Genomic DNA, 27,972 nt, shown 5'->3' on the forward strand with positions numbered 1-27,972 from the left:
TCAATAATAGATCCATTACAAATCATTTCACAGGGAATTTCAATAATATCCATTACAAAATGAAAACTGCTATCAAGTTTGCCATCTCCAAGTTTTACTAAACATTTGCTATAAACAGAATCCTCTGATCTCATATTTGTTTTAAGAGACAACTTTCTGAAACATCCCCAAACACTACAGTGCTTTAAACTTGTTTGTACTATGGTTGATCACATAGCATGTGGCACATGACTGAGACATTGTCGAAAATCCCCTCCGAGAAGGAGAACTTTCCCACCAAATGCACCATTCAAATTCATAATTTCTCTTAGTATTCTATCTATGGCGTTTATAGCATGACTGGATGCCATAGTGCATTCATCAATAATGAGAAGTTGGGCCTTTTTAATGGTTTTAGCAACTTCACTCTTTATATTGAGTCTAGAAATTGAAGTTTTATTTAATGGAATTGGTAATTTATATTGGGAATGAAAGGTCCTTCCACCGAGAAGTAAATTTGCAGCAATTCCTGTAGACGCTGTGGATAAAACAGTACCACCACGACCTCTAATATAATGTATTAAAACTTTATACAGATATGTTTTTCCACTACCACCTGGACCATCCAAGAAAAAGCATTTGGGGTGTACAGTTTGATCTTCAATGGCTGAAGTTATAGTCTGAAAGGCTGCCAACTATTCATCATTCAGAGAAATTATCAAAACCTCTGCCTGTTGTCGCTAGTACGATTCATCACATGTATTTGTATTTGTTTATAGAGACAGTGGTTCTCAACCTTCCTAATACCGCGACCCTTTAATACAGTTCCTCATGTTGTGGTGACCCCCAACCATAAAATTATTTTCGTTGCTACTTCATAACTGTAATTTTGCTAGTTATGAATCATAATGTGTAAATATCTGATATGCAGGATGTATTTTCATTGTTACAAATTGAACATAATTAAAGCATAGTGATTAATCACAAAAACAATATGTAATTATATATGTGTTTTCCGATGGTCTTAGGCGACCCCTGTGAAAGGGCTGCCAACTATTCATCATTCAGAGAAATTATCAAAACCTCTGCCTGTTGTCGCTAGTACGATTCATCACATGTATTTGTATTTGTTTATAGAGACAGTGGTTCTCAACCTTCCTAATACCGCGACCCTTTAATACAGTTCCTCATGTTGTGGTGACCCCCAACCATAAAATTATTTTCGTTGCTACTTCATAACTGTAATTTTGCTAGTTATGAATCATAATGTAAATATTTGATATGCAGGATGTATTTTCATTGTTCGCGACCCACAGGTTAAGAACCGCTGATATAGGATAGTCCGGAAGTTTGAAATGCTAACATTTCATTCCATGCAATGTGAATACCTCTTGAATTTCATTAAGGACATGCATTTCACAGTTCATACAGGCACCTTCTCTTCGGTGTAATTTCCAACAAAAATCTTCAATAAAATGAGATTTATTCTCATCCCATAATTCGTCTGCATCAGAAGGACATCCACACACACATATATATGCAAAAAGTTGCCATAGTTGTTTGGGCATATTAAGGATGATCGCTCCGTCAATCATATCTTTCCAGACAGTGTCGTCGATTAATAATCCTCGATGTTTAGCAGCTTCACAAAATGTATCATAAATTACACCTCCTACAGTTCGCAGATCATCAAAACTTACCGCACCTTTTACATGCAGAAGCAAAAGTCTAAGGTAATATTGTTCTGGTTCTTTAAAGCTCACGGTGAACAGTCTACCTAATACTTTATTCCCACCCTTTTGGCATTTTCTCCAAGAAGAATTATTAAACACATAATGCTGTGGAATCTCCTAATAATAATAATTACGCACGTCGGAATCTTCTCTACTCAATAAGAACCAAACCATCAAAGTCAAGTTATGCCTCTTAGCCCTATCTATAACTTCAGCAAAATCATCGGTATGAAAATACAAATTCTGATCATTTGGCAAATGAATAGCTAATCTTGTGATTGTATGAGATTGTCACGCATTCACATTGCAAAAAGTCTCCAAACAGCCTCAGGAGCGCTCACATACCTGGAGTCAATGAAGTCCTGTACTTTGTCATGATCGATAGTATTTTTTTCAGAAATTTAAATATTTGCACAATCGTGCCCTTTATAGATGTATTTAAAGAAATATTTGACACTTTTAATTGATGCGCAGATTTCAAAATTTATATGACAGTTATATTTAAGGCACAAATATGGGTTATAAGGGACAATCCCAGTGTTATCGACAACTTTATTTCCAATAGACATGGTGCTACCAGATCTTCGTTTGTATTTGGGATACCCATCAATATTTCCAATGGTTGCATTTTGAAATTCTTTCAGATAGCCCTTTGAACATTTTCCATTTTCCATACATGGACTATTTGGATTTTGTATTCCACATGGCCCATGTACCATATTTGATTTTACAATTTGAAAAAGTCAAGGACACTGGTCTACATCCGGAATTTCTGCCTTAACTATACGGTCAATGTCATCTTCCGTTCGTAATTTGGATTCACTATCTAATATCAATAATATGTGAGCATGAGGCAGTCCATGTTTCTGAAATTCAATGACACATGAATTTTCTATTACTTTGCAAATAAATCGAATTTACATATATCATTTGGTCTTCAGATATATTCTGTCACCGACGCCGGCCAGGAGGAATCGGGCTCCCTCCTCCTTCCTGTCAGGGTCCCTGGCGGGCTGATGGGAGGGGGTGTGGGGGCCGGCCGGAAAACTGGGACACCGGCTCCGGGGAGGAAGGTGGCGGGGAGGGCGCAGGGCACCCGTCGTGGCCGGGGTCTGCTGGCGACTCTCCTGACCTGGGGACTCTGCTGGCGACCTGGGGACGCACAAGAGGCCGGCACTCAAGTCCCTGCGTCCAGCGGGAAGGGCACTTGCTCCCCACAACCCCATCTTACAAATGCTGTGGTTGAACCGGAATATAAAGTAGAAAGGCCAGCAGCGGGCGATGGGGGGGTGGGGGGGAGAACGCGCGGCAGTGCCTGGTTGCCTTTCTCTGCCCGCTGGCACCCGCCTTGGCTGGCCTGGCGCCGCCTGCTTGCAGGCCCTGCCCCCCCCCCAAACCGGTCTTTCCATTCGGTGGATTTGCATATTAGGCTTTTATTATATAGGATTACATTGCAGATTAATCATTTCTAATTGAAAGTTGGGTGGAAGCTACTGAATGGCTGAATTAAATGGCATTTTTTTTAAATTGTGGCAAATATATATAGCATAAAATTTGCCATTTTTAAGTGTAAAATTATGTCACGAGGCAAGGGGACATCTATCTGCCCAAATTTCTCAGGTACTTCCCCCCTAGAGACATCCCAGGTGCAGATGCACATAAATCCCCTACAGATGTCACATTACTTATCTTGCTGGTGAGAGAGTGGGTGTTTAACATAAAACCAAAAACATTAGAAAATCAACTAGAGATGGAAACAGGTGGGAACCACACCCCCTCGGACAGAAGCACCAATGGGAAGGACTCCGGGTCTCTGGCTGCAAAGGCCCCGTGGTGGCTCTGCCAGCCTGGGCATTGCAGACGGAAACCCACCAGGGGATCACACGTGGCCAGGGCTCCTGTGAAGTACCTGAGCCCTCACCACCAGCTGTCTCCACGGCCTGGCTCCCAGGTGGCCTCTCCTCCCTTCCTGCACTCAGTCCTGCTGGCAGATCCAGTGCAGAGTCCACCTTTCCTTCATTCTGGGGCCGAAGGGCAGGCCTACGGCTCCTCTGCTTCCTCACCCTCTCTTCCTGAGGGCTGAGTGGCGCCCAGCCCTGCCCTGCCTGCGCCTCCCGTTTTGAAAAAGCTAACTGGGCCTATCTCTCAGCAGTGAGTGGCTGGCCCAGCTCCTTCTTCCAGAATCATCCCCACACACCCGAGCCTGACTTGCAAACCAGGCCAAGATCTTGGGAGCCCAACTGCTAAGGAAATCAAACCCACCAGAACACAGTGGTGTGAAAGAGACTCAGGGCACCCCACTTGGATAACGCCTGGATGGCTCGAGCCCATCCCAACACACACAATGATGGCACGTGAACTCTGGAGCAGAGTTCTCCAGGCTCCAAAGCATCCAGTTCCTTTCTTTTTTAAAAGCAATTTATCTATCATCTATCTATCTATCATCTATATATCCTCACTTGAGGAAATGCTTTTGTTGATTTTAGAGAGGAAGAGAGAGGGAGAGAAACATCAACATGAGAGTGAAACATCGATTGGCTGCTTCCCACATACACCCCAACTCCAACCAGAGATCAAATCCATAACCTGGGTATGTGCTCTGACCCGGAATCGAACCTGCCACCTTTGGGTGTACGGAACGACGCTCCAACCGGGCCCCCGGCCAGTTTCTTGCAAGAAACCTCAGTGGCTATCTAGGAGCTGTGCCCCTGCCCCAGGGCAGAGGCTCTAGTGCAGCCATGGGCAAACTACGGTCCGCGGGCCGGATTTGGCCCGTTTGAAATGAATAAAACTAAAAAAAAAAAAAAAAGACCGTACCCTTTTATGTAATGATGTTTACTTTGAATTTATATTAGTTCACACAAACACTCCATCCCTGCTTTTGTTCCGGCCCTCCGGTCCAGTTTAAGAACCCATTGTGGCCCTCGAGTCAAAAAGTTTGCCCACCCCTGCTCTAGTGCCTGGAGCGGGAACCCATACTCCAGGGCCTGTCTGAAGACAGGCCAGGGGCTCTAGGTGGAGCCTGAAGAGGCAGCTGGGGAAGCAGGGAGAATGAAGGGCCAGCTCCCACATGGGGCTCCCCGGCACTGAGGTTTGTGGTGAGCAAGTGAGTATATGTCAGAGATAAACAACACAAACACATTATGAGGGGGAGACTAAAGCATTCTTGGTACATTCTTCTGAAAAACAAAGTACAAAAGTAAAATAAAGACTACTAATAGCCATAAAAACAAACAAGAACCCCAGGAACAAAAAAGTGAACAAACTTAACAACGAAATCCTCTTATTGCCTACGTTTGTTTCTTTGACTCTATATAACAATGCCATGTTCTGCCATCCCCGGGTAGTAAGTCACTTCCTGTATTGGAGAATGCCAAATTCAAACGCTCAGTGGTTGGGCGTCGACCCATGAGCCCCTTTGATTCCCAGTCAGAGCACGTGCCTGGGCTGTGGGCTGGATCCCCAGTGTGGGGCGTGCAAGAGGCAGCCAATCAATGATCTCTCTCATCATTGATGTTCCTCTCCTTCTCCCTCTCTCCCTCCCTCCCTCTCTAAAATCAATAAAATATATATATATATTTTTTAAAGTGCTTAGCCTGGAGATCCAAGATGGCGGCAGAGTAAGGTGGAAGTCACACTCACCTCCTCCCAGGTCCAAACTGGAATCACAGCTAAAATACAGAACAATCAACCTGAATAACCAAGTGAAGACTGAACATAAGTCTTGTAACCGAGAATTTACAAAAGAAACCACATGGAGACTGGTAGGAAGGCGGAGAGGTAGAAAGGGCTGGCCCCGCCCCCACATGTGGCAGCTTCGAATCCAGAGGGATAGCTCGGCTGCAAAGGTCCCCGTGGGGAGCGTGGGATCGCAGCTCCATGCGGGCTCCCCAGACTAGAGCCCCAGAGCCAGAGAGGAGCCCACAAACATCTGGCTGTGAAAGTCAGCAGGGATTCCTTGGGAGAGACAGTCTGCTAGAAACCCAGGCGCCCTCTTAAAGGGCCAATGCACCAAATCTCGTTCGCGGCCACTCACCTGGGCTCCAGCAGAGGGAGGATGGCTTGGAGTGGACTGGCGTTCTGTGAGGACAGATCGGGCTATGTGGCTCCAGGGAAGGAGCTGAAGGGACAGCTGCCAGGGTCCCTGTGCTAAGTTTCTCTCCCACACTCGCCATCTTACCTGAGTTGAGCACTCCCCTCCATGCGGCATCAGCCCATACTCCCAACTCCCTGTCACCACCCTGCTGAGCTCACGCTCTGCAAGGGAGTCAGCTTCCTGGGCCCACGGGGTAGACTTTCTTGGAGGGCTCTTGAGGGTGAATTCAGAGGTGTCAGAGACTGAGCTGGATACAGGCTCTGGGCAGGGGCCATCCCTCCCTCTGCAAGCACCTGACCCAGTGCAGCCCCCACATGGGAGATCCACCAGCCCCCCCTTTCCCAACCCCTAGAGGCCCCTACGGAGCAGTCAGCTGGCTGTGGCCAGCGCAGGCCCTTGGTACAGACGCTCGTGAAGGTCTCTCCAGGAGGGAGAGACTGAGTTGTGTGGCTCTGAGGTGGGGCCATTTTCTCCTGCAGCCTGGACTGGTGCTACCATCTCAATGCAGCGCTCTCCCTTCACGCGGCCACATCTTGGTTGGCTTGGCCTGATGAACTCTGCTGACTCCCTGAGACCCCACCCCACCACAAGGGCAATCTTCCTTGTTTATAGCCAGATCTCATGACTATCATGTAAAGGTAAACTGTAAAGGTAAACTGCTTCCTCGAAGATGACAGTTAACTTGTAACAAACCAGCATGGCATTTACTATGTGCCAGGCATTGTTTTAAATGCTTTACAGACACTAACTCACTTAATCCTCATTACAACCCTATGAGGCAGGTACTATTATCACCCCCATCTTACAGCTGAGGCCGCTGAGGCACATGTTACACAACAGCAGGGATCTGAATCCAGGCTCCACAGCTGAGGCTCCTAACCATTACGTTATGTGCCTTTAAAAGAAAAAGATAAGCAAACAAATCATGACTGTACACAATGACCTCATGTGCACCCTTTCAGACCGCTCTCCTCTCCTCCCTGGGGCGAGTATCAGATGAAAGTAAACTATGGCTCTCTATCTCTGACTCTCTTAACTAATCTCATTATAAGCAAATGGTAGTTTCCAGAGTCAAAGTCACAAGTACATGATTGGAACACTAGGATGTAAATGAACTATTTTTACTTAATTACAAACATGTACTTCCTGATAGTTTTTAAGCCAAAGATGAGCAGATGCTAAAAGATAGATACATTATAGACTGGAATTTAAACATAAAATAGAAGCAAGCAAAGCATAAAACATCAGCAACTGCACAGATGTCCCATGCTTGTAACTATCTGGTTGGATGCCTAATTTCTCTTCCTCTCTAAGGCTTCCTAAAAAAGCTGACCTGGCCAAGCATGCCAGAAAAAAAAAAAGGATTCCTGTTTAAAGGTAAAAATAAATGTATCCTACCACATTAACATTTTGTAAAGTGAGTTATCAATATGCTAAGGGTGAATGAATTAAAAATAGAAATGAACCAAAAGAAAAGACTTACGTAATTTATTCAAGCTATACCATAGAAAGACATAAATAACATGACAGGGTAGAGAAACGTGAGTCAGAGACTATTTTGGGGACCAATAAATACTGACTGGAGATGAACTAATTGATATCCAGGTTTCACACATACATTAATCCATTTGGAATTAACCCCAAAAAGTTATATAAAAATGATCAAATAAATAGGACAGAGAAAATTAAATGGCATATTTAATCCCGCTATGGAAGGGGGATCGCCTCCATTTCCCCCCAAAGCCAGGAACTATTAAAGGTAAGATGGATGAGTTTAAATATGAAGAGGAAAACTTTTTGTATAATGAAATTAGCATTAAATGGAAGGGGAATAAAGCTAAAGAAATGACCAGGTAATATAATATATTTTGAACAGCTAGCTTTTCTGAAAAAGACATGATTTTATAGTCCATCACTCAATGAATATTTGTTGAGGGGCTAAGGACCAGGCTCTGCTGCAGGTGCTGGGGATGCAGGAGTAAACAAACAGACCCCCACCTCAAAATCACCGCCTTAATGCTGGGTACATTCTAGTATTTCTAAAAGGTCAAAATCCAGAATAACCTTCTAAATTGTTTCTCTCAAACTCTAAATTCAATGTTACCAACCAAGAAATATAAGTTAAATTTAAAAATTAAATTAAATATACCTTAATAAAAATAGAGGTAAAATCTAATATATGAAGGAGGAAAGGTAAGACAAACATAAAATCATCTGAACACTGCACCAATTATATATATACTAGAGGCCCAGGGCACGAAATTTGTGCACAGGAAAAGGGGGGGGGGGGTGTCCCTCAGCCCGGCCTGCACCCTCTCGCAATCCAGGACCTCTCAGGGATGGGGTCTAAACTGGCAGTCGGACATCCTTCTCATAATCTGGGACTGCTGGCTCCTAACGGCTCACCTGCCTGCCTGCCTGATCGCCCCTAATTGCCTCTGCCTCAACCCCCGCCACCGCAGCTTCATCCGGAAGGACCTCCGGAAGGTCGTTCGGCTGTCTGGTCTAATTAGCATATTACGCTTTTATTATTGTTCGTGGGTTTTTTTGTTTGTTTAATACATTTTTATTAATGTCAGAGAGGAAGGAAGAGGGAGAGAGAGATAGAAACATCCATGGTGAGAGAGAATCATGGATCGGCTGCCTCCTGCAAGTCCCCCACTGGAAATCGAGCCCACAACCCAGGCATGTGCCCTTGACCGGAATCGAACCTGGGACCTTTCAGTTCGCAGGCCGACGCTCTATCCACTGAGCCAAACCAGCTAGGGCTACGCTTTTATTATTAAGGATGTGTGTATGTCAGTAGTGGAACGATCCACCCTTTTTACTTGCAAAGGGTGAACAGAAAGCTACTATATTTCTTTAGGACATTTACAAAGAGTTTTCTCCACTTTAAGAAGAAACTGAATAAAAAGTAAACGTCCATTGCACCAATTTGTAATATGCCACTAGTGGGTACTCAGAAAAACCAACTGGTAATATATAACATTTTAAATACTCTGTCTCCATAACTCCACTATATGAAGGAAAATTTTCCAAAGACAAAAAAGAATTTAAATCCAGTATTTTACTGGGAACTAAATGCCTCAAACAAGATTAATGGTTAAACTACACCTCAGTACTGCCCAATGTAAGTATAACGCAAGCCACAAATGTCATTTAAATTTTTCTAGTATGCACATTAAGAAAGAAAAAGATACAGGTGAAATTAATTTTTTTATTGTTGACACTATTATAGATGTCCCTCCTACCCCCCTCTATTTGGTCACCTCAACCCCAGCCTTCTTCCCTACTTTCCTTCTTCCCTCACCACACTATTATCTGTGTCTATGGGCTATGTATATATTGCTATCAGCTATTAAAGTGTTTATACATTTTTTGGGACACCCTGTATATTTATCCCAACCTATACAAAATCTTATCTTTTTAACATGTAATCAATAAAAACTTATTAATGAGCTATTTTACACTTTTTTTTTTTTTTAAACTAAGTCTGGCTGGCTACACAATAGGATCATCAGGGGAAATCCAGTGTGTATTTGATATATACACCACATCTCAATTCGGACTGGCCACGTTCCCAATGCTTGATAGCTAATGTGGCTCACGGCTAAAGTCCTGGACAGTGTAGCCCAGCAGTTCTGAAGGGAGGGCGATTTTGCTTGCCCAGGGCACATCTGGCAACGTTTAAAGACGTTTGTCACTTCTAGCATTTAGTGCAGTGATGGTGAACCTTTTGAGCTCGGCGTGTCAGCATTTTGAAAAACCCTAACTTAACTCTGGTGCCGTGTCACATATAGAAATTTTTTGATATTTGCAACCATAGTAAAACAAAGATTTGTATTTTTGATATTTATTTTATATATTTAAATGCCATTTAACAAAGAAAAATCAACCAAAAAAATGAGTTCGCGTGTCACCTCTGACACGCGTGTCATAGGTTCGCCATCACTGATTTAGTGGATAGAGGCCAGGGACACTGCTGAACATCCCAGGATGCACAGGACAGCCCCCGAAACAGAGAAGTGTCTGTGGCCCCAAATGTCAGTCGTGCTAAGGTAGCTCTAGCTAGCTACACAGCTAAGATAGTGCTTGTACGCTGGTCTAGGTGATGTATTTTATGGGGCCTGTTCTGTAAGCTATGGTGCTTTAAATCCTTGTTAGAAGTAACTTTTTAAAGCCTCTCCTGAGAAGGGAGGAGGGCCCCCATCTCTCTTTATTTCTCTTAAGGGGCACTATCTACAGACTGAATGCCTCTCCATGGCCAGATCACACAGACACACACAGGGAGAGGTGTCCGCAGCAGTTCATTCTTTCCAAAGGGGAAATACTGTTTGATCCAGAGCTGAGAAAACATTAAACAAGGAAATACTGTTGCTATTTATATTTTCTTGAGGACTACATGGCTAGGAGACACTGAGTATTTTTTTTCCTACCAAAGTGACACAGTTGGGGCAGGGGGGGGACACATGGAGAGCTAATAGGGGACAAGGAAATTCAGGTTCTGCTACGGTTCACACAAAGGTCAGGGAAGCACACAGTCACCTACGTGCCCATCTGGTGAGGGAAACAAGGAACATTCGATCCAGGAGCAAACAGCCATGCTTGCGCAAGAGACTTCCCTGCTGCGTGCATTCACACCACCCCCGTGGCTGTGCTCATTGGTGCACCCACCACACCGCGGGACACCGCTTGTCTGCTTTGTCCCATCTCATTTTCTCAGGCTGCCAGAGCGGAATGTCTGCTGACAGGGCGACATGGGCTTTCCCCTGCTTGGAGGCCTCTGGGACAAGATAACAGGGGCCAGAAATCATTCTCCGGGCTGAACAGCCCCTGCCTGACAGCAGGACAACAGCAGGGTGGCCTTCCTAAACCTGGAGACTGAGGATTCATCCAAGTTCTTATGGATGCAGAGATGGCAGGCAGATTGAAGGCTGCAATTCTCCTGACTGGCACACTCCCTGGGGCATGACCAGAAAGGACAGGCCTCAGATCCTACAGGGTATTCCCCTCCCCTCTCCGTAATCACCAGGTCTTAACACAGACACTGAACGGGCAGCCTCTTCTCATCAACCTTTCTGGCCCAAGTCAAAGCTTTTCTGTACATGTCCCAGTCCCATAGCTGCCTTTATGACGAACATCTTGGGAGACATCTCTTTAAGGGGAACTGCTGTACAATTTTAGATACAGGTTTCAGGAGACTCAAAATATTAAAAACTAAATTAAAATTTTCTTTTAAATTAAAAAAGATGATGTCCTCCCAAGCTGACATCAGGCTTTCCCATCGTCCCTATCCCCAAGTTAAAGAAACTACCAAGGACATTTCCTCTCCCAATTCTCAACACATCCTTACTCCAATGAGTATTTATATGATCCTGACCATCTCAAGCTCTTCCCTTAAGAACTTCCAAATAGTGGCCACTTCAATCAAGAGAGACAGCAAAATTCTCCGACTTAGCAGCTATGAATAACTCATGCACCTCATCGGTAACTACCTGTTCACTCCTTATGTTGTAGTGCCTGGTGCTGAGGATCAGCTATTAATATACCAATGGATATAACTGCACAACATCACCATAGCAAAACAGGTGTTTTCCCACAGTTCATAATCTGGTATTACTCTATAATCAGCAGAAATCTGAGGGCTTTTAGTTGTTTTATAAATACGCTAACTTCCAAGGAACTTATTCAAAGTTCCTATTACACTGGTGCGTGAGATTAACTTTGTTATTACAATGATAAGGTTTCAAAAGATTACACTGAACCTGAGTCACAGGGGAAAAAACCTTACAGGGAACACTTGGAGCCCCATTGGTTGAGGGGAAGAGATTTTATCCCAAGGGATTCAGGGCAGAGGTTCTCAGTGCTGCCTACACAACAGAATAACCAGGGGAGCGTTAAAGCAACGCTGAAGCCCGACTCCAACCCCAGAGACTGGTTTAATTGGTCTGGGATAGGGTCCTGCATCGGTATTTTTTTCAAAGGCTCTTCAAATGACTTTAATATGCAGCCTGGGCTGAGAACCACAGATTTAGATAGATGAATACTGGTCTTTTGCATTTGACAAAAATCCCTTAAGTTCAGGCTTTGGCTTAAAAAAAATAAATTTATAAATGAAACTTTCTTCAGTGCCTAGTGTCATGTGTATGCTCATGTTAAATGCTCAGTATAAGACATCAGTGGTTCCATCATGTGACCGTGGGACTGCAGAGCAGGCTGGAACTGCTGACAATGGTGAGAAGCAACCACAAAGGTGGAGATATGAGCAGTTTGGCTATTCTTCTACTGTGAGACGACAACATTTAAGAAAACTAAGTGATCACTAAACACCATGTCTGCTTTGGCAAACAGAAGTTTTCATCTGATATAACAGAGTTAAATTGATTCTTTGAACAGCTTATTTAAAAAATAATCTTATAATTTAAACATATATAACATCACCTTATCTAAATAGGCTAACTCCCTAAAAAGGGGGTGGAAAACAAAGGGAGAGAGAAGCTTAATTCTGCTAATCAGTGAGCTTCATTGTGGCAAATTAACTTAACATTAGTCTGCAAATTTTTTTGTTAATCATATTTTTGATCCATTGATTTTTAGAGAGAGTGGAAAGGAGAGGGAGAGAGAGAAACATCAATGTGAGAGAGACACATTGATTGGTTGCCTCCTGCATGCATGACCAGGGCCAGGGAATCGAACCCAGGACCCTTCAGTCTACAGGCCGTCGCTCTATCCACTGAGCAAAACCGGCTAGGGCTGCAATTCTTTTTTAATTGAATTTTAGAGAGGGAGGAAGGGAGAAAGAAAGAGACATTGATTGGTTGCCTCTCACCCCAACTGGGGATGAAACCCACCACCTAGGTAAGAGCCCGGACCGGGAATCGAACCTGAGACCTTCCAGTGCTCGGCATAATGCTCCAACTGAGCCACACCGGCCAGGGCACACATTAGTCTGTAATTTTGATATTAACAGATTCAACCATTGCAAAACCTTCTGCAGGCTGGTTTCCTGTTCCGGCATCGACCTTTTATTTTTGATTAAGAGAGAGGAAATGAATAGTGAGGCATTAAAGAAAAATTTGCAGAAGGCACCTAAAAGCAGAACCAAGATGTCATTGAAAAAGTTTTCATTAACCATTTGTAACTTCCAAGTTATCTATCTCAACAAAATAATGACTGAGGTATTTAAAACTGCTTAAGAAACAGGAAGCTTGAGCATTTACCCATGTACCAGAAGGTCAAGGTTCAAATTCCCGGTCAGGGTACATGCTGGGTTACGGGTTCAATCCCCAGTGGGGGGAACCGTGACCTCCTTGTTCATAGGTCAACACTCAACCACTGAGCAACACTGGCCAGGCCCCATCAATGATTCTTATCATTAATGTTTCTAACCCCTTCTTCCTCTCCCTTCCTCTCTCTGAAATCAATAAAAACATATTAAAGAACAAAACAAAAAAAGAAACAGGAAGCTAGTTCCAATACTTTTCTTCCTTTTTAACAGAAGCTCCTTTAACTACTCATGCCAACAGGCTATATTTATTTCCCTTAGGCAGCATTTCCTAGCAGAGCAGCAGCAGCCCTGCTGCAGATGGCGTAAAAGAGCTCATGATCAAGGCCAACCTCAGGAGACCCATGCGCTGCAGGTTCAGTCACCACCCAGCAAAGCCACTTGGGCTCTGCACCAATAGCAGCACTGTTGTCATCTCTACCAGAGAGCTCTGGACTGCTATTGGAGACCAACACCTGGCACCAGGCCAGATACCCGTATCATACACACTGAGCTCTATACAGCTTTACGGATGTGGGGGGTGAGAGGGGGCTGCAGAGAGCAGGTGTTCTTACTCATCCTGTCACTGGTTGTTGAGAAAATGTGCTGAATCACTGAGTACCAATCAAGAGTAAAATAATGCAGAGACTGCAAATATGAATCTCCTTCACCCTGCCTCCTCCTTCCTAACAGCAAGAAGACTCACAGGTAATACTCTTAACTCTGAACACACCAGGGAATGGACAAATTCACACACCCTTAGTCCCTAAAGAAAAGCTTTCAGAGTCAAACTCTCAAAAATGTAAGGCACTAAACAAAACTACTTCATAACAATAACTGTCTCTGGGTAGAGGGGATAAGGGTGATTTCTAGGGTATAGCTTTAAAATATTTCAACTCACTAATTATGAAAACTCCAACCAAGGTTAAAGGGTCAGCCCAACACAAAACTAAAGGAAATACTAGGTGACGGTCACTGGGCTTTGTGAATGCTTGCTTTCTCATCTTCCTAGCGGCAGAACAGTCTAACACGGTAGAAAGAAAATTCCACCAATGGAACACTTTTGAGCGAAGGGGGGAAAAAGAGAGCAGTCATAAGGGCACATGAACTTGGGTTGACTTCTGCTTATTTTCCATTCTTCCTCCTTTTCTAGATTAGACATGCTAATGAAAAACAAGTCACCCTAAACTCTGGTCTGGGAGCAGTAAGAAAACAACTACATAATAAAAAGGTGTATAAAGCATTAAGTAGCTTTGTCTTGCTTTTGCTTAAATTTTAATTTAAAGCAACTAAAATCCAAATTCCCTGGCCTATTACTGAGGAACACACATAGCATCTGAAACTCACCAACCTATCCCTCTACATCTGTGACTTCACACTTTATGCTCAAAGCCAACGGAGTCCTAGTTGGCCCTATCCACAACCCTTTCTTCTGCCAGGCATGCTCTTCCTTTCTCCAAATTCTACCCATTCCTCAAATCTCCAATCAAATGTTACCTCCTCCTGAAGTCTTCCCTGACCTCAAAGACTGAACTCTCTTTTTCATATTAATTTCCATAGCATCTAAATTACAGTCATCTATGTACATGCTTCCGAGTTTAAGCTTCTATTGGAGGACAGGCAAGCCCAGCATCAATTTATCTTTATCTGCATCAGACCACTTCATTCCGTGTTGTGCATGTATCTTGGAGAGTGCTCAAATGTTCACTGAATTAAGAAAATGAATAAACATCACATCTTAAAATAAACAAACAAACCAGGGCTCATGGAGTTATGTGATATACATATGCATATATATATGAGTGCAATCATAAGAAAAGAAGCTGTGCCTGAACCATGCCTCAGACACAGAAACAGTGTTAAGGAGTGGTCTAGACATAAATCTTCATGTTTATTGAAATAATGCCAGCCAATGTTAGTACTTAGGCCCAAAGAACTAACAGCAACAGAAGGCACCCCTATTAGCACTTCAGGATTAAAGCATGTCTGCTAAGCATGGAATTGTGTGTGGCCACAGCATTAACTTAATAGTCCTAAACAAAAGGAGGTGTTAGTCACCCTATCTTTAGGGTGACTAACATTATTTTACCTTCATTATCTCTAAGCAGATGTGATACAAATATCTGAAGATGTGACTGGTTAGAGCAATTTTCCCAAAGAGTATTTCAAAGGCAAGATTTGACCACAATACTAAGGAATGGGCAAACTGTGCACTCTGCAACTTTGCTTACAGAGTGAAAAAAAATCACCAGCCTGTTTAAAATCAGAATCTGTTCCTTGGCGCCTTGCTTCTGACTTCTGTTTAACACAGTTTCAGGTCAGCTGGGCCTATCAAAGGCTAATGGAGGTGAGAAAAACCTTGTTTTTCAATTAAGAGTCACAGATGTATTCTGATCTTTTGTTACTTGGAGTAGTTTTTTTCTTTCTGAGGGACAGTAACTATACCTGGCAAATGGAATGTCTGGTCCCAGATTTCCTCTCTAACAACTAATATAGAAATGCTGCTTATGATTATATGACATGAAATTTTAATCTCTAATTACCAGCTTACATTTTAAAAAGCGATATGCTGTACATAGCCATTTTGCTTCCCAACTACTCAAAGTATCCATTTTTTATATCATCTCTGAACCAGAAATCTTTTGTCATCTTTTTGGTTCCATCTATCAGCAAACTGTTAAACACAGTAGACAAATTCAAGATCAATAAATCTTAAGAAATTTTGGCTTTTGACAGGTTAAATGCAAGAGCATTCTAGGTGGTATGTAAACTTGTAAAAACATTTGATGTATTCACTTTAGTGTGTATAAAAATATTGGTTGCCTAAACCTATGATTTCATTGCTTAGGTCAAGGCTAAGCAAAAAGAAAAAAAACAACTAATGAAAAATATTTTAAGTAATAAAAGTTCAGAGGGTACAAGGATGTGGTAAAAACTAAAAAAAAAAAAAAACCACACACAATAAACTAAAAAAAACCCCACAGGATTCAAATTTAAAAGTTTACGAAAGACAAAAGGATAACAAAAATGAAATTCATACAGACTCCTGAAATTTTATAAAAGTGGTATTAGCCTTCCTGTTTCTTTAAGATAAGGCTCAATCACATAAAGTAAACTTGTTGTCTGATGCCTAACTTTAATTTTGGGGACAAAAGGTACAACAGTGACTCTATTTCCAGTTCTCCACTTACAAAGAAAAAGCTTACTGCACATCCCAATGTCAATTCTTCTCTACTCAATTGGGAGGGACCCTGTCCCCAGAAATTTCACAGGACCACACCCCAGCTTCCCCGGTTCGACCTCTTCCTGCTCAATAAGCCATCCTTGGACAAGCCTGCACACTCCCAAGGCCTCATCTACATCAGGGGTGGGGAATATCACCAAATATTTGACCAAATATAGCAGGCTAATTTTTTTAAAAAAAATATGTTTTATTGATTTTTTACAGAGAGGAAGGGAGAGGGATAGAGAGTTAGAAACATCGATGAGAGAGAAACCGATCAGCTGCCTCCCGCACACCCCCTACTGGGGATGTGCCCGCAACCAAGGTACATGCCCTTGACCGGAATCGAACCTGGGACCTTTCAGTCTGCAGGCCGACGCTCTATCCACTGAGCCAAACCGGCCAGGGCAAGCAGGCTAATTTTTAAAAAATATACTTTTATTGATTTCAGAGAGGAAAGGAGAGAGATAGAAACATCAATGATGAGAGAGAATCATTGATTGGCCGCCTCCCACATGCCCCCCACTGGGGGTTGAGCCTGCAACCTGGGCATGTGCTCTGACCGGAATCAAACCGTGACTCCCTGGTTCATAGGTCAATGCTCAACCACTGAGCTACACTGGCTGGGCAGCAGGCTAATTTTTAAGTTGATAGTTTTATATGGCCCATGAATGTTATAAATATCCAAATGGCCCTTGGCAGAGAAAAGGTTCCCCACCCCTGATCTACATGGACGCACTAATGACTCTAAATTTGTTTCCTGTTCTCCTTCTTGCCCTGCTCTATCCATCTACTGATCATTTTACCTGGATGCACTTCAAACTCAACATGCTTAAAAGCAAACTCATTCTTACCAGCAATCCTAGGCACCCCAATGTGTCCCTCCCCTTCCAGAGATGCCCCTAAATTTCTCCCATCTCCTCCACCTCATTATTACGCTGAAGACAGACCCGGGGCCTCTCTCACGTGGGCTAGCACAAAAGCCTCCCGACTGCTCCCTGTATTTTCTCCCTCTCCTTGTACAGCTATTTTTTCCTTAACTGCCTCAAAACTAATCTTCCTAAGATAAAAATCAGGTCTTAAAAATCCCTTATCAGCTCAACCTCATTCGTCATTAGGTCACACATATTAAGACTACAGTGAGATAGCAGACATACCTATCAGAATGGCTAAAATAAAGATTATGGGGGGGGGGGGGGGTCAGCTGGAGGAAGGAAAATGGGAAAAATGGGGACAGAAAGAGACTAGACCAGGGGGGGGCTGTCTAGTGCAGGGGTGGGCAAACTTTTTGACTTGAGGGCCACAATGGGTTCTTAAACTGGACCGGAGGGCCGGAACAAAAGCATGGATGGAGTGTTTGTGTGAACTAATATAAATTCAAAGTAAACATCATTACATAAAAGGGTACGGTCTTTTTTTTTTTTAGTTTTATTCATTTCAAAAGGGCCGAATTCGGCCCGCGGGCCGTAGTTTGCCCACGGCTGGACTAGACTCTGGATGGCGAGTACACAATGCAATGTGCAAATGATGTATTGTAGAATTGTGCCTATATAATTTTATTAACCAATGTAACCCATGTAAATTTAAAAAAAAAAATGAAGATAATGATAACACCAAATATTGGCAGGAATGCAGAGAAACTGGATGCATACATTATTGGTGGGAATGTAAAATTGTACAGCTACTGTGAAAAAGGGTATTGATGTTTCTTACGAAACTAAACATGTACTTATCATATGACCCAGCAATCGCATTCATGGGCATTCCAGAGAAATGAAGCTTATCCACACAAAAGCCTACACACAAATATTCAAAGCAGCTGTATTTGTAATAGTGAAAAATTAGAAGTAATTCTAATGTCCTTCAACAGGTAAATGGTTAAACAAACTATGGTTTATCTATAACATGGAATACTGCTCACAATTAAAAGGGAAGAAATATTGAAACACGACAAATTAGATGGATGTTAAGGGACTAATGCCGAATGAAAAAAGCCAATCTCTAAGATTCCATAGTATAGATTCCATTTATACACAATACTTAAAATGACAAATAGAGATGGAGAACAGAATCATGGTTGCCAGAGCTCAGGGGAGAGGATAGGGAGATGGCTGTGGTTATAAAAGGGTAGCATGGGATGGAGGTGTTTTATATTTTGACTGTGGTAGAGGTTCTTACAAATCTATACATGTGAAAAAACTGCACAGAATACACACACATACGTAAATGAGTGCATGTAAAGTTGGTGAAGTCTTAATCAGGTGGATAGACTGTATTAATGTCAATCAATCTCCTATTGTGATATTCTACTATAGTTACTCAAGAAGTTACCATTGGGGGAAGCTGGATAAAGTGCATATGGATCTCTCTACATTATTTTTTACAACAGCATGTGTCTCTACAGTTATCTCAAAATAAAAAGTTGAAAGATGAAAAAACCCTCCTCAATGACATCTAATAGCTCCCCAATACCCGTGGTAAAGCATGACATGCAGAATTTCCCTTACACATCCTACAATCGAGACCACTAGTTCTAAGAGCTAACATCTACTGAGCACAGGCTATGTGGCAGGCACCATTCTAAGCATTTTATATGTATTATCTCATTTAATCTTCAATGATCCCACAAGTTCAATTCTACCATCAATGCTATTTTAAGAAATTTTTTACAAAGATTTTTTAAAACTGATTTTTTGAGAGGAAGAGAGAGAGAGAAACATCGATGTGAGAGCGAAACATCAATCGGCACACCCCTTACCAGGGATCAAGCCCACAACTCAGGCATGTGCCCTGACCGGGAATCGAACTGGCAACCTTTCCATACATACCCAACCAACTGAGCCACACTGGCCAGGGCCTGTCAATGCTATTTTATTCATAAACCATTAAGGCACAGATGATGTAAGTAGCTTGATAGCATTACCAACCAATCATCCTTCAAGCCCTGCTCCAATGTTACCTTTGTGACTTCTTCTAGATTTAAGTGCTATACTAACAGTGTCAAAAACTCAGAAGATATTAAAAAATGTTTAACAAGGTCTACACAAAAGGACACAAAAAAGTTATAAAGCTGACACCTTAAGGATTTGACACTGATTACACTGAATCTCTGCTTCTCCAAAGTTAAGCTTGAGTGGGAAAGTATTGTATAGATTATAGCGGGGACAGAAAACACCCATTAGTGAGAAAATGTTAATTAATAAGACAGCCAAAGAGACAGCTAATGTTAGGCTAATGAAACCCCAGTGTCAGCTGCAAAGCCCACATCTTTCTCAAGTTTTCACAAAACAAATACACAAACACAATTACATGACTTCTTAAACCCAGTTATTCCCCACATCCCCTTTTCGTTAGTTTTGCAAGTCACGAAAAGGCATTATTTCTTCTCCTGTTTAAAATGTATATTCATTATGTCCCTTAGGAGAAACGAGGTTATTACATGGATTTACTTGAAAAGCTTACTAATTATCCTACAACAATCTAGAATTGTCCCAAGTACTGTCTAAATTCTGAATGAGTCTCTCCAAGGGAGTCATTTTAAACACAGACAACAGAAGCAGAGGGGAAGAAAATAATTTTAAGCCCATGAATGAAGCTTAATGGTTCAGATTTCCTATGCTCCATTGCCCCTCCCCTCCCATAAGTTGTCTTCTCTTAAGCAAAGCCTTTGCAGAAGGCACCAAAGGTGAGCATAAGTGGCAGAGAGAAGGCAAAGGGAGAAATAGGTGGAAGGTGGAGAGCCAACCTCTCCTCTTTCGTAACTAACCATAAATTCTTTTTTAAATGAGTTTATCTGTGCCAAACTGACATGCCAGGGTACAAGATCTCAAATGTTCCCCATAAATTCTTAACAGTGATCTAAAGCAAATAAAGAAAAAGAAACTTCTTTTAAACTATGCACTACATGAAAAAAAGAAGGTGTGGTCTAGTATAACAAGCAGCTAAGACAAGGAACTCAGAAAGGACATACTGACCAGCCCCGTTCTCTTGTATTTGGAGTCCTCTCTGTCCTGTCTGGAAGTACTGCTTCTCTCTCGCACGTTTCTATAACCAGGACTGGGGATGATATACTCTTTTCCTATGTCGATGTCCTTCATCTTCTCTGACTGGAGACGCCAGGGCTCACAGACTCCTGGTTCCACTTGAGAATTTCTGAAATTAAAAATTCACCAAGAACAGACATTTCCTAAATTGTGCTTAATAATATGCAAAAAATGTTTTAAAATAGGGAAAAGGGCAAAAGCACTGAGATTTTCTACCCTTATATCTATAAAAAATATTTAAAATCTTTTTCAAGTACTTCATATTTTCAAGAGAAAAAAAAATCAATGTAATAGGATCAAGAATATGTCCTCCCACTGCTAAGGAAAACAAAAAAGATAAGAAAAATAGGCACACTGGTAAAGAGACACCCAACTTCTTCACCTAGGTTCAAACCCGAGTATTTATAGGTCTTTAAAAAAAAAAAAAAAAAAAAAGACTTTCTGGAAGCAATTTAAGTTTGTTCTAAGGATTATAAACTTTGCAATTTAAAAATGGGCATTATTCCTCCTACTAAGTTTTACTAAATGAAAACTTACAAAACACTTATTCTACCAATGATCTATCCCATCTTTGCATTTTTATAATTAGATAGTGAAGAAGCTGATATTAAAGTACCATGGAGTTACATAGCTAACATACAAAACAATATTATGCCTTCACTTTAAAAACAAATGCCCCTTGGGATATGAAAGTGTTCTAAAATCAGACAGTAGTGATGCCCAATTCTGTGACTATACTAACAAAACACTTCAAAAGGCTGAATTTCCATGCATGGTTCATAAATGATAGTACATCTCAACAAAGCTGTTATTATAAAACAATAACCAAAGCAAACTGCCCACCCTGCCCTGTGAAGGCTTACCTAGTATGACCTGAAACTGTCCTAATTCTAATCAATAACCAGTTATCAACTTCCGTTACTTTTGAAAAAATAAAACACCTACACACCTCTCTGAAACATTTCCCCCACCCTATGATGGTTCAAACCTTCCCAGATACAAGCTGAGAAAACCCCATTCATACCAGCCTCACTAGACATTAAAGAAGTGTAGCCATGTTGCCTTTTAAATTCCATCAACTCCTGCTAGCAATCACTGCAACTTAAAAGTACTACTCTGACAAATTCTGACAGCTACAATTCATTTTTTAAGGTATCAGAAAAAAGGAGAATACTTACTAATCTTCTAAACAAGAAGGACTAAATTTCCTCCATAGGTAAGTGCTTCCAGCACACAAAAAAGCTTGACTTCTTGCCTTTCAGAGGTCTGATTCGAGTACTTGGAGTTGATACTACTTATTTCCTTATCTTAAAAAAAAAAAAGTCACCTTGTCCAATGACAAATTGCACGATAAGCAATCACGTCACTGAGACCTCATTAAGCCTAAACTATAAACAGACCTGGCACCTGCCAGCGTCCCCAGTGTCTGGATGCAGATAATAGTAAATCCTTCTTGTTACCAGGGTCACAAAAGTCCAACCTTCCCCTCCAAAGGTTCCGGAGCCGAGCTAATTTCTGGAAGCTGAAAAGATTAGTCCTACTTTGAAAAAAAGGCAGGAGGAGGGGAGGGAGGAGGCCAAAGGAACTCATTTATGTGATCAAATGCCATGTCAAGAGGAACATGAAGATCACCTCAGTTGTATAAGAACTCACAATAACCAAAGTTTCTTTCAATCACTTTATTTCAATTCATTCTACATAGGAAGGACGTGGGGAGCAGTTTCCCATCACCTCTGACACTCTTGCTTTTGTATCAAGACTCTCCTTCCAGTGATACAAGTGTACAGTGAATAGATGACACTGCCTGGGGGATGGGGGTTGCACAGGATTAAGAACTTCAATTAGCCAGACTGGGGTTTCCAAATTGCCTTCATAACTTAGGTTTCCAACATCTCAGGAAATCTGGTTCCAGGCCCTGAAACTGCATAAGAGAACCCGAACTGAGGCTACAAGGAGGATTCCGATGGACCACCCTCTTCCAAGCCACTTGTTGTGTTGCCAACCTTCTGCACCTTTTACTTACTCTGGACCCCAGCATAACGACCCATCTCCTCCATCAAAACCTGAAACTTTGCCAACCATTCCCGTGCCTCCTGCCTCCCCACGTCTGTGCAGAAACCAAAAGGGCCCTGTGTAATAAATACAAAGCATCATGCAGCTCTGTGTGGTGGAAGTGGAAAGGGCACAGATGAAAGTCAAGAGATCTGGGTTCCATTCTGGGCTCTGCCCAGGATTTGCTGTGCGTGCTTAAGTCACGAACCTCATTTGCCCATTTGCAAAAACAAAAACACCAAAAACCCGAGAGGATGGCTTCTCAGGTCGCTGGCAGCTCAGAGTGTCCGGTGTGTGGCTTGAGCCGGGGTGTCCCAGGCCGTCCTCCCCACAACTTGAGGATGGGGGCTTCTCTCTGGCCAGCTTCGCCTGGGATGCCCTGGACCCTAGGGCGTTCCCGTGTCCAGTAGGGGCCTGGCGAGCCGATAGCGACCCACACCCACGGGCTGCGGGCGCAGCACCCCCTGGTGGCCGCAGCCGGGAGTGTAGCCAGCACTCTTGACCACTCATCCCACCCTACATGCCTTCCCAGGCCTGCACCTCACCACGTGCCCCGAGGGGTCGCGTCCCAAGGAGGGGGCGGCGGGAGACCTGAGGGAGGCCAGGCCCCGTTTCTCAGGTGTCTGGCTTCTCCCGAACTGCCCGTATCCCGCTCACAGCCCACCGGCCCCGGAGGAAACACAGGGGAGGGATCCAAGTGACAACCGAGGGAGAAGGAAGGGGGGCGGCGGCCGCCGCGACTTACCTGTGCCCCAGGTCCCAGACCACCGCGCCGGCCACTCGACCACGCTCCCGAGCATCAGCTCCGGGGCAAAACAAGCCTTTATAGCGGCATTGGCCGCCAGACTGCGCAGGCGTGCTGCACAAAGAATCCCCAAGACTGAAGGGAATTGTAGTCCCCCTGCCAGGAGCCCCAGGCTGGGCACGCGGCGAAGGACTCTCTTTCCCAGAAGCACTGCAGTCGCCCTGGGGGAGGTGCGGGGTGCTTTTCCACCGCGCTCCTAGCGCTGCACCATCGCTCCCCGTGCTCCTGCGACCCGGTCTGCAGTCCTCCCTGAAGCCGCGTGCCCTCGCGGGCGGCGGGGAGGGTGGACGGGGGCCCCGTGGGGTCCGGCAGCCCAGGGTTTGCAGGCAGGTGATCCGGACGGTGTGCGGTCGTGTGTGCACCAGCAACACCGTGAAGGTCACCGCAGCTTCTCTGCCCTGGTCGCCAGCCAGTCCCAAACCTTATCTGCCGTGCACTTGGCATTTTACGAGCGCTCGTTCGGGAATCCACCCTGCATTCTGATACCGCCTTTCTTTCTTTTATCCCACGGCCCAACGCGTAGTGTGTGCTGCCTGTTTCTAGATAATAAAATGCCAGGATCACCGTTTTTAGAGTGGCAAGAGCCATAGGCACAGTCTGCCAACTCATCCCCTTCTTTTCATACATGAAGCAGGTTCCCAAAAAGATCGATCACTTTATCTCTGTTTCATCTGTACCTTCAACAGGATCATAACATAACTACTCTTGAGTGCCTACCTACTCTATCTGGTGCTTTACATGTGATTCTTCTTTCTTTTACTCTCCATAACAACCCTGTGTAGGTACTATGATGATCCATTTAAGAGATTTAAATTTTTTTAAAAAATGAAGCCCCTCGGGCATGCGGGGCTCAGTGGTTGAGCGTAGACCTATGAAGGGGAGGTCGCGGTTTATATATAAAATAAATGAAGGTAAAGTGACTCGAAGACACTAAGGTGTCATAAAGCTAAAGTAATTAATACAGTGTGTTTAGACAAAGATGGATTGATAGACAAGTATAATAGAATGAAGAGCCTAGAAGCAGATTAATGCATATATGTAAACTTGATCTGTAACAGGAAAAAAAACCCATTACAAATCAGTAGGGAGAGAAAGAAGATTCCATAAACAGTGCTGGGACAATAGTTATCCGTATTTTTAAAATATTCAGTGATTACTACTTCATACATACCACACAGAAAAATCTATTTCAGGTAGATCAAAGACCTAAACTGTGAACGAGAAAACTTTAACACATTTAGAAGAAAAGGTGAAATATCTATGTGAACTTGAGAGTAGAGAAGAACGTCTTAAGATACAAAAACAAACAAAGGAAAGATTGATACATTTTTACTGTATTAAAATTTAACTTTCTGTACAAGATGCCATAAGTGAAGACAAAGCATAAGTTATAACTGACAACGTTCTTAAATGTACAATATACAAATAATTTCTACGGATCAGCAAGCAGTGGCAAATAACCCAATAGGAAAACAGGGAAATGATGTGAACAAGCTGTTCACAGAAAGGGAAACAAGAACAGCCATTCAAATATGTTTGAAAAGACACCCAGTCTCACTAATAATCAGGGAAATGGAAATTAAAATAGTGCTGAGATGCCATTTTATGCCCATCTGACTGGGAAACCAAAAATCTGACACCACCAAGTGTTGTCAAGGATCTGGAGAGACAGGAGATTTCACACCTTGCTGGTAGAGTGCGTATCCATTGATAGAACCACATTAAGGAACAATTTGGCAAATTTAGTGGGTTGGAAGTGGGATGTATTGTTAGACCTCAAGTAGATCCCTAACATTCAGTGGCTTGAACTCAAGAAGTTTATGTCTCTCGTGCTAGGAGTTCATTTCTAGGTGAGGGTGCCAGATCAGCAGTGCAGTTCTGCTTCTTGCAGTCCGTCAGAGACCCAAGGTGAACATGGCTCTCCAGGTTCAACATTTGGCTTCCTACGTTGCTCCGCTCATTGCTACCACCAGTCACCCAGGTGGGAGGAGGGGAAAAGGGAGTGTGGAGGTGTGAGCTGGTCTCCAGGCACCAGCCAGGAAGCTGCATACTTCATTTCTAATCACATTCTATGGGTGACAATTCAGTCAGATGGTCACATCTGAGAAACAACTGGGGAATGCAATGCTCAGCAGGGCAGGTATGAGCCATCTACCACTCTACTAAAATGGCAGGAGAAAAGAAGAGATTTTGGTAAAAGCTAATGGTTTTTAATGCCCATTCTTAAACCCAGCAATTCCACTTTTGCATATATGCTCTGGACCAGTGGTTGGCAAACCGCGGCTCGCGAGCCAAATGCAGCTCTTTGGCCCCTTGAGTGTGGCTCTTCCACAAAATACCGACTTCTGCACATGGGCCACGAAGTTTCAATCGCACTGTCGGTGCGCGCCCGCACGTGGTATTTTGTGGAAGAGCCACACTCAAGGGGCCAAAGAGCCGCATGTGGCTCGCGAGCCACAGTTTGCAGACCACGGCTCTAGACTAACCTTTATCAGCAGGAGCTTCTGCAAGTGAATTAAACCCTACACAAAATTATTTGAGTGACTATTTTCTTATTTCTCCCAAGGATAGCATATAGCTAGTATCATTCTAGATGCCCAGGGGAGAAGTGAATTCATTACAAACAATGAATACTTTAGGACATTAGGGCTTAATGCAATTAGCTGAGAAAAGGTGACCCAAAGGGTCTCTCACACATCTGCACAAGGAGATACTTTCATTGTGCATGGTCTGTAATAGTAGAAAGAATATAAATTTCACTAATAAAGGAATAGATAACTAGTTATGGTATTTGTACAATGGAACATTATATAGCAGTCAAAGAACAAGGTCTATTATGTATCAACTAGAGGCCCGGTGCATGAATTTGTGCTTGGTGGGGTCCATCCAGCCTGCCCCGATGGGGGCCCATCGGGCGGGCCGGCGGGGGCGGGGAGGGGCCACAGGCAGTTGGTCAGCCAGCCCCACCCCTGATCAGGGTACTAGGGGCCGACAGGGACTGGATCAGGCTGGTTGGCTGCCACAGTGCGCATCATAGCCACTGGTCATTCTGGTCGTTCTGATCGTTCTGCCGTTCTGGTCACTGGGCTTTTATATATATAGATATGAATAAATCTCAAGAACAATGTTGAGTAAAAATAAGTTACAAAAAGACTCAAATTGTGTGACTCCATTTGTATTAATTTTATAAACATGTGATACATTGTTTAAGGATACGCACATGTATTGGGCATGATAAACAACACTTTCAATGTATAGATAGTTAACTCTACCATTGGAGGGAGGAGCCTAAGATAAAAGAGGGACATACAAGGGCATCACCTGTTTCTGTAATATTTTATTTCTTTTTAAAATGACTTATAAATATTAAAATTTAACAAAGCTTGGAGGTGGGTATATGAGTGCTTCAAATATCATTTGCTGTGTTTTAGATAGCCTTTAAGTATTTCATAATTTAAAAGTTTTAATATCGAAAAAGAAGAAGAAAGGACCACAAATAAGTCACAGAGGCATAAAGACCCCCAACCTACAGGTAGCCAAAGAGAAACAACCCAGGTCACCAGCAGGATGGGCCACTGGGTCTGCAAACACGATTTAAAAAACAACAACAAAAAACTTCCAAAAGAACCATAGGGGCAGACCTTCATCCCAGCCCCACAGGCACATCATGGGCTACAGAATTTCGCACAGATGGAAGGAAGGCAATGAACCTATCACCTCACCCAGTGGAAAGGAGCCATTCTGGATCAGGTGCCTATAAATTCCTCTCTTTATCTCACAAAATATGATGGAATTGACTGTGTCTACGGACTGGAACTTCACAAAGATGAAAGAGTTTTGTCTCCTAAAATTCTTTCTGACAGGGTGGCATCATCTCAACTCAGTGATGCAAACCTTGCAAATACCATAAATAATTGGTAAAGCTGTGGAACATATGGTTGAGGACAAGCATGGTTCTAAGGGTGCATAGAGAGGGGTGGTCTTAGCCCAAGCACCAGTAATGAAAGCCTGGTTTCATATCACCAGTGATAAGGCTCCTGTCTTGTACATGCCCCTGTCTTGTGTCAGCTTTCAGATGAGTATAAAAAAGGAGACCTCCGTATCATGCCAGTGAGTCTCTTCCAGCAGAGTCGGAGCCAGGAGGAGCTGTAGATGGCCCGATAGGCAAGCATGTGGAATATACCAAAGAAGATGGCTCCAAACGGATTGGCATGACCATTCACCAAGTGGAAGCCAAACCCTCTGTGTATTCCATCAAGTTCGATGATGATTTCCATATCTATGTCTATGATTTGGTGAAAAAGTCCTTTTAGGGTACAATTTGCCACATTTGTGAAAATAAATGTATACTTTGTAGACATGAAAAATAATGTTGCTTTAGGAACATAAGGGTCCCCTTTATTTCAACACCCTTGCCAGCATAACTGTTGTTTTCTTTTGAAAAAAACAAACAAAACAAAAACAAATGTATGTGAACATGACATGTTGTGTGTAAGGACTTTATCATGTTGAACAGATTGGGTGTGTTTGGTGGGTGGGGCATGAAAGAAAGGTACAGCTGTAAATTCAAGCTGAGTAAAGTTCAGCTAGTATCATAGAAAAAGTTTTAATATAATAGAAACAAACATTTCTCCTCTCAATGGAGATACGTGCAATTTAACAGAATATTTTTTTAAAGGTGAATGCTTAGTTAAGCATTCAGAAATCAAATTTGCATTAGGATAATTATTTCACTTCAAATTTATATGAACCTTATGTAAGTTTGGGAGACACTGGG

At 42.9% G+C, this 27,972-nt stretch overlaps 1 protein-coding gene and 1 pseudogene across 3 annotated transcripts in view; one reads left to right on the plus strand and one right to left on the minus strand.

Moving 5' to 3' along the window:
- Positions 1-23,275, minus strand: part of ABCC5 (ATP-binding cassette, sub-family C (CFTR/MRP), member 5) — an 86,547-nt gene extending 63,272 nt beyond the window's left edge. For 2 of the 3 annotated variants that reach the window (XM_014544502.1, XM_005872119.2), the window contains exons 1-2: positions 23,136-23,275; positions 20,270-20,447 (exon numbers count right to left, since the gene is read on the minus strand). In XM_014544502.1, the coding sequence (XP_014399988.1) occupies positions 20,270-20,392 (123 nt within the window). In that variant the 5' untranslated portion in view covers positions 20,393-20,447; positions 23,136-23,275. Of the gene's footprint in view, positions 1-20,269; positions 20,448-21,516; positions 21,681-23,135 lie in introns of those variants that run through there. The other variant, XM_005872120.2, reaches the window with a different exon arrangement.
- Positions 23,276-26,426: 3,151 nt separating this feature from the next.
- LOC102247088 lies at positions 26,427-27,508 on the plus strand (annotated as a pseudogene).
- Positions 27,509-27,972: the final 464 nt, after the last annotated feature.

The sequence above is a fragment of the Myotis brandtii genome, unplaced genomic scaffold (genome assembly GCF_000412655.1).
Source record: "Myotis brandtii unplaced genomic scaffold, ASM41265v1 scaffold368, whole genome shotgun sequence".
Classification (NCBI taxonomy): domain Eukaryota; kingdom Metazoa; phylum Chordata; class Mammalia; order Chiroptera; family Vespertilionidae; genus Myotis; species Myotis brandtii.